Raw genomic sequence first — 13,091 nt, 5'->3', positions numbered from 1 at the left:
TCCATGTATTGCCACTAATTTAAATAGTTAAAATCTAATGGAGTGAGACCTTCTAACTTCAATGAAATGGCCAACACTTTTACTATCACTAAGGATATGTGTTAGAATTAGAGGCCTTAAAACAAGAGGGGGTGAATTGTTTTTGAAAGATTTTTCGCAAATATTGAAGGTAGAGTGAAAAACTATGAAGAATTAATCAATTAATTTTTTTTCCAGCCAAATAGAAAATTGTTTTAAGTTTGATTCCAGAAAATCAACCAGTTGTTTTCACGAAACAATCGACTATTTATACTAGCAGATTTGAAAAAAAAAAGATAAAACAGTTTAATGAGTGTAGGGATAGAGAGATTCACACAAGATGTTTATACTAATTCACTCTTACCAAGAGCTTCATCCAGACCTCAGCAAACCACTGAGAATTCACAAAGTAATCAAACCTAGATTACAAAACACACACCAAATGATGGATTTGTGCCCTCCTCTTTTCGGTTTTGAAGGTGATTTGCGGAAGCTTCATGAATTGGAGATGGAACAAGGTCCTCCTAGGAGTGGTGGTGACCTTGAAGGTGCATGATAGGTAGGATTTGAGAGTGGTGAGGCCAACTCTACTTGGAAGGTGACGGTTTAGGAAGATCAATAGCCTAACCTAGGAGGTTTTGGGCAAAGAGTGATATTGGCACAATTTTGGCAACAATTCACTCATGTATTAATCTTTTTTTACATGACCTAAGCTCCTATATATATAGCAAGAGTGGGCTGAATATGAAAAGAGAATTGGAGGGTAATTCAAATGTTGGCACATGGGAAGGTGACTCCTAAATTCAGCACATGTGAGGTAGGTTCTAGAATTCTTCCATGTGCTATGAGTTCTAGAACCTTACACTCCACTTAGGCTAAATGTGGGTTGGACCTAAGTTTAATTAGGAGTAGAAAACTCTAATTAAACTTAGGTTAGCATTTTAGGTACCACTTTGCATGTTTCAACAAAAATACAAAAGAATTAAACTATGCTACTTTTGACAAAAATGTAAAAACTATTCTACACTAGAGTTTATGACATGTAGAATGCGTCCTCTTGGCCCATCTTTGACCATAACTCTAGTGGTTGCCTCAATTTCACATTTTGGTGGCCTTTCAATGGATTGGTGTTGGGGCCTCTTCCATCACCAAAAGTCATGATCTTGAACCCCTCAAGAACACACACCACTTTTGGCAAACCATAAAGTTTCCAGAAACACCTTCTGAAACTACACCACACACAGAAATACAATGTTCAAGGAAGAATGGAATAGAATACACCTGGGTAAATCAAAGATTAAAGTTCAGAATTACAAGACTCAATCCTATTCCACACTTGAGATAATCCAAAAGCTCTTTGAAATCTTGAAAATTGTTTTTGATTAATCTCTCTTTCTTAGTTAATGCATAGGAGTGTAAAACAACCTTTTTATACTTCAATCAAATGGTCAAAGCAGTTAAATTAAAAACCAAAAGTTGTTGGAATAATTTAAAACAGATTGGAACCACTTAACAAAATTTTGTTAAGATTTTCAGAAAAAACAACCAGTTGAATTCTCAAAACAACCGGTTGAATCAGTTTGACAACAAATTCAAAACAAAGTCAAGCTTTTCAAACTCATTTTAAAAGCCACTAAGTGTTAAACATTTGGTTGAATCGACATTTCAACAGGTTGAAATTTCACACTCTTTAGAAAACTCATCTTTTCAAAATGATTAAGATTCAATTAACCTTGGATCATCTTAAAGAGTGAATTAACAATTCAAAGACTACTAAACACACACACACACACACAACTAGCAACAAGGTTTTCAAGCATTCCTCTTGGATTTGGAGACATCAAAATACCTTGTTCAATAATCTCCCCCTATTTGATAAAGATAAATCTTTGGTTTGCTTGTGTTGTAGTATTTGAATTTGATAGATCCTGCAAAACAGAATTTGTGCATATATAAGGCATACATAACAACATGATAAACCAGACTTAATAGAACACACAGATTTACACATATATAGGCAGAAAACCAGAAAAATAGAGAAAACCAGTGTGTGTGACAACGTGTTAGCAAAATCATAGTGTGAATCAGAGTTATGGCAACAACAGTTCAGAGCTATTGCAGTTGCAGCTCAAAGTAGATTTAGACACACCATAAAGTAGAAGAATTACAACACATAAACCTCCAATTCTCCATGTATTTGTCTTTACAAATAGAATCATGTATTTGTCTTTACAAATAGAATAAGAGAATGGATAAAAACAAAATTAAGAAAGATTTTGATAATAAAGAAGATTATGCCAAGATATGAGCCTTAAACCAAGAAGGTGACAAGTGTCACTTGTGTTTTTTTTGTCCAGCTTGCACCCTACAAAATCAAAATCAGATTAACCAACCAAATGTATAGGAGAGTGAGAGGGATACCATAAACCAACACTGGTTATGCCCTTAAGATATTTTAGAATTCGTTTGCCAACCTTGAAGTGAGATTCTTTTGGATTTGATTGAAATCTAGCACATAGGAAACTGCAAACATGATGTCGGGCCTGCTAGTAGTGAGATAAAATAAAGAACCAATTAATCCTCTAAATTTGGTTTGATCCACTACTGTTCTAGCCAAATCAACATCCATATAGCATCTTGTTGACATTGGTGTGGATGCCTCTTTGCAGTTTTCCATCTCAAACTTCTTGAGAATCTCCTTGCAGTACTTAGTTTGGCTTAGGAAGATGTCATCCTTTAATCGCTTGACTTGTAACCCTAAAAAGAAGGATAACTCTCCCATCATAGACATTTCAAACACCCCCTGCATAACTGTCACAAATTTCTCACACAGGCAATCATTAGTAGTACCAAATATGATATCATCAACATAAATTTGAACCAAAATGATGGGAGATTTTGACCTTTTAATAAAAAGAGTCTTATTAATTTTGTCTCTCATAGCCATTATACAAGAGAAAATTTTGTCTCTCATAATCACCATGATTTCTGGGACTATTATTATAAACCCCCCATAATTATGTTAGCGAAATAATATTAATTTAGATAAATATATTATGGGAATCAATCTTATGAATGCACTATTAACGTGATTTTAACGCACAATATCCCGACTTCTTTGAATGCTTTGATTTACCTACACAATGTCCTTGATTATATTGCATAAGTGTTCCAATTATATATTACAGAATACTCCGATTTATATACATGATATGATATATATGATATTCATATTTTATGAAAAGATACTATTATATGACACATTATAACCTGGAAAAACCAGTGTCAAAGATCCAAAGTCATGAAGGCTTATAAATAGATGACTACTCATAGGGAGTATCTCAACTCGAATTGTAGCACTATATTTACTATATAACAGAATTTTATATTCTTACTAACTTGAACATCGAAATATTTTTTATTGGTGGAACCTCCCTCATTCCTTGGAAACTAAATCACTAGAGCTTGAAGGGAGATAACTCAAAACCCACCCGAACTCCAACCGACCTCATCCCAACGGAAACACACACACACACATATATATATATATATATATATATATATATATATATATATATATATATATATATATATAATTTACACGCTAAACCACTAATAGTCTTATACATTGATTCTACCATGAAAGCATAAGTAACTCCATTCATCTCATGCTTTATTTCTACCATTTTTACAATGATGCGATTTTTTTATTATAATATTATTTATTATTTTATATGTTCATTTCATTGGTTTGTACGTCTTATGATAATATGCTCATATATGCTTTGATAACATTATAATAGTTAAATTGACCAGATAGATGATACACTTATTTAAGTACCTTTTTTTTTGCGTAAAATAAGTTAAAATTCAGTTAAAAAATTATACCTTTATATTAAACCACACAATTGTTTTAATATTCTCCTCGTACCAAAATAAAAAAGGCCTACGTTGAAGACGATAAACATATTTTGTTATGAAACAACACTAATATTATTTTTCTTAATAGAAAGAGATTGATAGACTTGAACAATATACATTTGAATTTAATATATTCTGAAACAAAATACAAATGAAAAGATGAAAAATAAAACGTTTGATCTTATATACTTTTTTTTGTCATATGCTTATCAACAATCATTCAGAATATTAATTAAGATATATAATCTATAAAACTAATATTCAATAATAATTTAAATACAATTTATAAAGTTTTAATATATGTAATTGATTAAAATTTTAAAGGTTGAAGTTGAGAAAGGTTAACATGGTCTCAAGATTTCGTTTCACAGGGTTTGATAAATTTGTCTAACACATAAATATTACCTTCATACATAATTTGAATTTATTACTATTATTAAAGATATAGTTTATTTTATCTTTTATAATCACATTCACAAAATTTTTATTTAAATAAGTAAATATTATTATTAATTTTAAAATTATTAAAATTATTAAAATAATTAAATAATAAGAAAATTTTATATAAAATTATAATTTGATTTAAACAAGTTTTTAACTAATGTTTGATTCAATATTTTTTAAATTAATTATTTTTTATAACTATACTAAGTTTTTTTTAAATCAATTATATATTTTTTCAAATATAAACATTTTATAATTAATTTACATATTTTTTTCATTAAATATATATTCTTTCTATTAATTATATTATTTAGATGTATATATACATATGGATACAAATATGATTTTAGTTATTATATAATATTAATTGATAAACTCATTTAAAATTATATGAATATTTTAACTAATATTTTGTTCAACATTTTACATTTGAATTTATTATTTTTATACTTAAATTATTAAAAATATTTTAGAAAATAAGAGTAATTTTTAAAAATATCTTTAACTAACATGAAATTAAATAATATACATTTAATTTTATTATCCTTTATACTTTAAATAATTTAAAGTGTTGGTTATAAATTTAAAATACTATAAAATAATAATTTATTTTCACTTATAATCATAAAAATATTGAATTATTAGTCCACTTTTATTCAAATATTAAAATAACATTAAATTTAAGAAAACTATTAAATTCAATATAACATTAAATTTAAGAAAAATATTAAATTCAATATAAAATTAAATTTAAGAAAAATATTAAATTCAATATAACATGTTTCCTCATTTTATAACATCTAATAATAATAAAAACGAAATTTAAAATTTATAGTATTTAAAATATTTAAACTTATATTTAGCTGATGTTTGGTGAAACATTTCATATATATAATAAATAAAATTAGTAGATGAAATTTTGATAATATTATTATAATTTATTTATTTATTCTATTTTTTAATTTATTATTTTGAAGATGAAATCTTATATTTTACTCTCTTATGCTTTAAAATAATAATAAAAACCATGATGTCAAAATTTTTTATAACTACATTATTTCTAGGTATGACAATGCGCAACAAGTCGTGCAGGTCAATCTATTTCAACTATCTGATTCACTTAAGTTCATCCCACATAGTGGACTGACCCATATAGTTAGCATATCTTAAAAATTTAAAAATTTCTTTTTACACCCTCATAATGTTTTCCTCCAACATCATATTTTCAAAACTCTAAAATTATCAATTCCAAAATCTACAATATAGAATATAAATTTATATTTTTGATTGTGTAATATGGAATATTGTACAATATAAAACAAAAAATTTAACTTCATGATTCTATAATCCGAGAAGTATTTGAATTTCACATTCTGAAATTAAATGAAAAATGCCAAAAGATAATTTAAGTATTTTTTGAAGTATGAAGTGAAAAAAAGAAAGACATGGAGGTAGAGAAAGAAACTCCCCTCAATTATAGCACCTTCACAAATATTCCATATATATTTTTTCATTCTATGTATATTGTTTATCTTTCAATACTAGTGAAACCTTAATTTTTTATAATAAAATTTAAATATAATATTATATTATTATATATTATTTTTATTATTATTCAAATTATAATACTAATCCTGTATTCACATGTATTACCTTAAAAAAAATTATATATTTAACAAAATATTTTATTAATCAATTCATTAATAGGATTAAAATTTAAATTTGATTAAAAATTAGAACATCACAATAATTTCTTTTATACATTTTATTACACAATCAAAATAAAAATAATAATTAATTTAATAAAAAAAAAATTCAAAATTTATATTTAAAAATTTACATTTTATTAATTTTAAAAATAATATTACGAAGATAAATCAATAAAATCAACTCACATTTTTATGATTAAACGGTCCATATTTAAATATATGAATTTATTCATATCTAATAAATTATATGGTTATATATAAAGAGGGAAAATATTTATTTTATATAAATATAAGGTCTCTGGTTATATTAGTGATTAAATTTGATTATGAATTAATTTTTATTATGAATGATGGTTGAGCTGATATCCACACTGTATTGTTACACCTTGTAAGCATCTAACATGAGCCTTAAATGCCTTTTCCAGTACATCTATGTTTTCAGTGTAGAATTGAAAATAAAAGTCCTTTAAAATAGTAAAGTAAAACTATGGAGAAGCAGTGAAAAGAAAACTGTGTAAGGAAGAAAAAGGGAAATAAAATAAAAAAAAATGACTGAATAGGGAGCAGAGAGATAAAAAAGAAAAGGAAGAAAAAGAAAGTTGGTTACAGGAGTGGAGAGAAAAGAGGACACAATATAAGTTGAAATTGCCCCCAAAGTACTGTTTCGCTGTGGAGAATTTGTTCAAGCAATACGAACAAAACAGCACCATCGCAGTGATTGAGGGTGAAGGGGATGATGCATTACAAGTTTTTGCTCCGATTGATTTAGATTCAAAGCTAAATTGGTGATAGTCTTTTATGATGCTTTGTTGTTCTTCCTGTTTGAATTTGCGAGATCGATTACAGCCATGGATTCGTGACTACGATAGGCTCCAGTCCTTCGCTGTCATCCTCATTTACCTACAGGTTCTCATCCACCCTCTCTTATTTCATGCCTTACTTGCGCATTGTTCTCATTAATTGAATTTTTTGGGCATTTTCCAAATGCTAGATTGGGTGCGCATTAATTGGATCGTTGGGAGCATCCTATAATGGTGTGTCGCTCGTAAATCTGGTAGTTGCGTTGTTTGCTTTGGTCGCAATTGAGAGTAGCAGCCAGAGCCTTGGCCGCACCTACGCCTTTCTTCTCTTCTGTGCCATATTGCTTGACGTTTCTTGGTTTATTCTTTTCGCTCAAGAAATTTGGTGCGTTCAGCGAATATGTTTTATTGCTCAATTTTTTTATTTGATTAATATTACTTGAGACCAAATGGGTTGAATCTTGGTTGATGATTCTTGCTCCTTAGGACGGGGCATTGGTTTAATCTTGGCTGATCATCTATGTTAACCTGTAATGTGCTAACCTTTTAGTGAGGATGAGATATGCTTGCGAGTGATTTTCTTGTTAAAGCTGAGTTTGAAACCACTTGCATTGTTACTAGAATTATTTATTTCTTAATGCTTCCTAGATTTTACTCCCGATTTTAATTTCCATGTTTATTGAGTTTTTCTATGTTTTCTTGATGTTCTTGATCTTGGAAAGGTTTTACTTCCCATAGTGTACAGGGAATTTCCATTGAACAACTCTCCAATGAAACGTTTTCTTCCTTGTTATGTAAATATTGTGACCAAGCTGATGGTCGTTTCATCTCTTCAAACTCTCCTGCATCCTGTAGTTGTTATTCCATCCACTGTATTCAACAAGCTTATTTTCAGTTTTCATTTGTTTATTTGTAACAAGGTTAAAGCTAAGTAAACTTTAATTTGAGGGGAAATGTTAGAATATATAAATGTTTACTTTATTTTGGAATATCTTAAAATTTCTTGAAAATATATTTGCAACATCTTAGAATATATATGTGGAATCAATTAGTCATCTAATTGAGGAAGCAATCTTCAGAGTTAATTCTGGATTTTATTACATTTCTTGATTTATTTGTGGGTTTCAGCTGGTAAGGCCTAATTATTAGTATAAATAGGAACATTGAATTAATATTGAACACACCATATTAATCTAAACTAGAATATTATTCAGTCTCTCTTTCCCTCCTACTTTACCTAAACAGTAATTTTAACAGCACGCATCCTACATTTAGTATTTTTTGTCAATTTAACAAAACGTACTTGCTGCTATATGCAGTGAAGAGAGATTGACGTGAACTGATTTTCTATATTTGTAAGATTCAGACAAGTGATCATGACTGTGTTTTCCATTCATATATGATGAAGAACGTTATGTGTGTTTGCAGGAACATTTCTACTCGGGATTACACAACATTTTTTATATTTTCAGTGAAAGTTACACTGGTTATGCAAAGTGTTGGTTTTACAGTGAGGCTATCATCCTCGTTGTTATGGATTCAAATTTATAGGTTGGGTGCTTCCTATGTAGACACAGTTTCTCGAGCAGCAGATGCTGATTTGAGGAGTAGTTTTTTGAGTCCTGTAACACCTGCAGTAGCTAGGCAATGCTCAAATTCCAATGAGATACTTGGAGGTTCTATATATGATCCATCATACTACTCATCCCTATTTGAAGATGGTCATGAAAACAAATATCCAAGTGGGGTACGCTAAACTTTGCTAAAACCATACATCATGATTACTTTCAGTTCGTATCAATTTTATCTGCTTCAGTTTTGATCTTACAGATAAGCATTTTTATTCACTAGTCCACTGGGACCCTAACTTGTTAACAACGGTTAAACTATAAGGAAAAAGAGAAACATTGAGCTGAAACCATATGTTTTTTAGACAACATGGATGCTTTATTTATATTGAGAAAAAATAATCAATACATAATAAATATATTGTTATTTCATATTTTGTCATCATACTCTTTTATCTATTAATTCTCTATTTGGGTAAACCTTAGTAGGATTTATATGTCTCATTTCATTTGGTTTTAGATGCTCAATCATGACATTACCCAGAACGAGTCCATGTCATTTGCTGAAGTTTCTCAGAAGTCATCCGCTGGCAGATCTTACCAGGCTGTGGATGTAAGTATCTGCTTAATTAATATGCTCTTTTTTAATCAATTAACCTTTTACAACACTGTCAATTTGTATTAGTTTTTCTATAACCTCATTAAGTTGTTTACTACAGTTTACCATGAATTTTTGGTAAGTGTTATACAGAATGGTGCAGATGGATGAATGTATTTATGGATTTTTATAACTTCAACAATGGTCATTTTTTGGAGTTTTTATTTATTTTGTACAAGTAATTTTTTGGTAAATATTATAAGGTTAGGTCCTAATATGATGCTTTTAGAGGAATAGTTTAACTGCCATCCTGATTTTATGCCTATAAAAGATCCTGCTATGTATACAGGGAAATAATTTATATTTTTAGTTATAATTGTGTCTATTAAGGAGATTTCTAGCTAGTGGGCTCCAGGTTGCATCGTTAAGATTTCTTAGGATCGTTAGTTGGTTTGGGATAAGGTTCGGCGATTGGCTTCTACTTGGTAATGGAGTAATTTTACTTTCATTGATGTTTTGTTTGATTGTAGTTGTTTTTAAGGTTCCATTTTCTTGGAATTTTCATGGACCCAAATAATAAGGAGACTTCAGTTTATATCATGGCATATTTGTCCCATTTATTTGATTATATTGTTATAATTTTTTATTATTCTTTTGAATTGGAGAATTTTGAATCTTTTGGTTTATTTACCAATTAACTTTCTTTTGAACTATTTAAACAGTCTTGTGCGAATTAAAGTGTGTGTCTGCTAATTCTCTGGAAGAGATTATGGTTGAGTTTCCATCTAAGGGGGAGCCTTTTGTTTGGTCCATTCAACATAATTTGATTAAATGAATGATCTATTATTGATAGGAAGACTATGTAAAACTCTGGCTTGTAAAGTGTTGTTGTGATTGATAGGCCGAATGTCCACATTTTATCTGTGATGCTTTTAGTCGGCAATGGCTCTGTTTGTTTTTTTATGTCTATTTTTTTTATAAGAAAGGCAATTACAGACTTGCATTAAGCATGCTATAATTGTACATATTCTGTACAACAATTACAATTAACAAATTGATATTCGGTTATTATTTCTAAGTTCATAAATAATCAGTGCACATTACAGCATCCTCACAGAGAGATTAAAGGCAATTCCTTGTGGATAATTCCATCCATATCTTACTTTCTAGCCTGGTTCCGGCTACTGTTTTACTCTGTTCCTGTAAACCGAAGTTGTCATTATAAAATATTTTATACATTTTTGTATATGAATACAGTCAACGAGTGCTCCAAGTATTTAGCAATTTAGGCGTTACTTAAAATTGTAGCAATGATTGTAATTGGTACCACACCTTGTGTCGTTTGAGTACACAATTCCAATATACTCTCTTTGCTTTCTTGTATGAGAATCAAGTTGGTAGCAGAGTGAATTTCAAGCCATCTCTCTTCTGGCCATAAGTTCCAAGTCCATTGTACCCACTGACCTAGAGGGTCTCTCCCTAAGTTACCTCAGTTCTGGAAGTTGCTTTTCTTACAGTGTCTCAATTTTGGCAAGTCTGCCATATGTGCCTCTATTTTAGCAATGTTTTTTTCCATTTTATTAATTCATAGTTGTATTTGATGTCCCAATTTTTCCAGATTTAAAGATGGTTCCTCATCTATCCACACTACTTTGTTAGATTGAGTGTTGTCCTAAAGGAAAGTGCCTTTTTGTGTCCTTTACTGCTGCTCCCTTCTAATTTATTGAGTTGACTACACAGAGGACTGAGTTGTCTCAATTCTAGTTTTGGATTTCAGTAGTAATATTTATTGTTAAATATTTCTATTAACCTTGGATATTTTTCATCAATAAGTCATTCTTAAGTATTTTTAATCTTAAAAATCATCTGCTGAAATTAGTACTTCATTCTGCATAATTTCCTCTTTTTTACAATGGTAATGTAAAATAATATATTTCTATTCCTTCTTGTGAATTCACGGCCAAATATTGAATCTTAAAACCTAGTCCAAGTACTCCAGAATTCACGGCCAAATATCGAATCTTAAAACCTAGTCCAAGTACTCCAGAACAAAACGAAAGCTAAACATAAAAGATGTCTAGTTTTAACTGTTGCATATGAATGTTACATTTTGTATTTGGGTTGGTTACATTTTGTATTTGGGTTGATTACATTAAATCTTGTTATTTTATTAGCTGAATGCCCTCTAATTCGTTTATTTCATTAGCTGAATGCCCTCTACTGCCATTTGATCCCCCAAAATCTGAGATATTTATTTGATACGTAAATTCCTTATTATAAATATGATCTGGTTATCTTTCAATGTATAGTATATATATATATATATATATATATATATATATATGTCTTGGTTACGATCGGCCTTTGTCCTTTGCAGGAAGAGAATGGGTTAGTTAAGAGGGAAATTGTTTGAAATAGATCCCCATAAACATTGTTCTCACTGTGGGAGTGGGTCTTGTACCATGTGCAATTTTGTTGGCATGTTTCTGACTGAATGTTGGTGGAAAGGAGAGGTGCACCGATTGGTACATCTTATGACAAATATCATGTTTTCCCTTGAACTAAGGAAGCCGTTATGGTTGTGTCAAAATATTTGGGTTTCATGTTGCTGACATATCTGCAAATGGGCAAGTAAGCAGTTTGTTACACTGCGCTCCAGCTTTGCATGCTACGTCTATAGCTATAGGTGAACAAGAAGTCCTGGGGATGTATTATCTTTTTTTCCAGGATTCTATTTTGCTTTTTGTTTTTCATTTTGCAGTGATTGATTAGGGCCAGTTAGTAAATCAGTAGTTACCAAGGGAATGCTAGCAAAATATATTTTTTGTTCCAATTTTTTCTAAAACTAGACCATTATACACGGTATTAAAGATACTTTGAATGAATTAGTGTTCATATTCATATTGTGATTGAATTAAGCAGCACGTGAGCGGCTGTCGATTCTTCAACGCTTACTGGTCAAGCAAAACATATCATCAACGTGAACTAAAAAAGACAAACCCAGAGTTGTATAATTTAAATTGACCAAAATAAAAATTTTACCTACTATTTGATGGTATGGAATAGTTACTTAAGATTTGTGTCTTTTTTTATTGCTTCAATTACTTAGATCACATGATATTATTGCTTTCAGGTATGAGTATTAAAGTATTATTGTTGTACTCAATCCACATCACATTAATGTTTGAAGACTAAATCAAAATGTTCAAGCAATAAAAACCACCAGGATTATCAATAACAGTTTTGAATAATTTACACAACAGTTTAGGTTTAAATTTCACTACTGTAGTTATTCTACCAAAAACACGATCTCAGAGTAACGCTGCAAAAAGAAAGTCTGGAGGTCATTTCCATGTTATCTCAACATGTTCCTGAGTTTCATAGCATTACTATTGAAAGTTTATTTACGTCTGATCCTATAACATTGATTTGTAAAGAAAAAATTGTAAGTACTTGTATATTTTATTTGAGTTACGTCCTAGATAATGTTGAGATTTCCAATAGATTCCTACACTGAATATGGAACATCTGAAGGGTGAAATTAGAAAATTGCAGCACGATAGAATTAACACACATCATTCATTAAGATAAATACTGATATTGTAGAAAGTAGGATTAGTTGCAAAAATATATATGGTTGAAAGACCAAAAATAAGTTTCCGAAAGATAATTTGAATGCACGTATAAAAAAAAAAGCAAAGTAATTTTTCACCTAATCATACACCATATTCATAAAAAAAATTCAAGCAAGTAATGTCATTCACATTTTGAGAGATAGAGGGTCAGAAAGGACTAAATATAATTGAATAGTATCTGAAATTGTAGTGCGAACTTTTATTTTAGAACGTATAAAAATAGATTTCCCAGACTCCTATATGAAACTAATGTAAAATTATTTCTGAAAATTAAATTTAAAAATATTTGTTTTGCATAATTTCAGAATTTAAATTTTGGCTTATTATTGAAGTTGTTCAAGATATCTTTTTTTTTTTAACTTCTAGAATCTAAATAACGCCAAACCTTTCTTAAAAAT

General features: G+C 29.6%; 1 protein-coding gene across 2 annotated transcripts; it reads left to right on the top strand.

Annotated features, from left to right (window-relative positions):
• Window positions 1–6,651: 6,651 nt before the first annotated feature.
• On the top strand, window positions 6,652–11,959 carry LOC137810895 (uncharacterized). 2 transcript variants are annotated; one of them, XM_068612386.2, is made up of 5 exons: window positions 6,652–6,998; window positions 7,084–7,277; window positions 8,321–8,639; window positions 8,981–9,073; window positions 11,436–11,959. In XM_068612386.2, the coding sequence occupies exons 1-5, from the start codon at window positions 6,891–6,893 to the stop codon at window positions 11,469–11,471; spliced, it is 750 nt and encodes a 249-aa protein (XP_068468487.1). In that variant the 5' UTR covers window positions 6,652–6,890; the 3' UTR covers window positions 11,472–11,959. The 2 variants fall into 2 exon arrangements, with proteins under 2 accessions (XP_068468487.1, XP_068468488.1); XM_068612387.2 differs by lacking the exon at window positions 11,436–11,959 and adding an exon at window positions 9,781–10,136 and having other exon boundaries at window positions 6,691–6,998.
• Window positions 11,960–13,091: the final 1,132 nt, after the last annotated feature.

Source organism: Phaseolus vulgaris, chromosome 2, assembly GCF_051622355.1.
Source record: "Phaseolus vulgaris cultivar YP4 chromosome 2, ASM5162235v1, whole genome shotgun sequence".
NCBI classification, from domain to species: Eukaryota; Viridiplantae; Streptophyta; class Magnoliopsida; order Fabales; family Fabaceae; genus Phaseolus; species Phaseolus vulgaris.
This window is presented reverse-complemented; position numbering and strand designations above follow the sequence as displayed.

Excerpts from the sequence above, each read along its gene's own strand:
- LOC137810895 (XM_068612386.2), top strand. The coding sequence starts at position 6,891 with ATGATGCTTTGTTGTTCTTCCTGTTTGAATTTGCGAGATCGATTACAG. Across the intron at positions 6,999-7,083 it reads TCATCCTCATTTACCTACAG|ATTGGGTGCGCATTAATTGG; the intron begins GTTCTCATCCAC and ends TCCAAATGCTAG. Across the intron at positions 7,278-8,320 it reads CTTTTCGCTCAAGAAATTTG|GAACATTTCTACTCGGGATT; the intron begins GTGCGTTCAGCG and ends GTGTGTTTGCAG.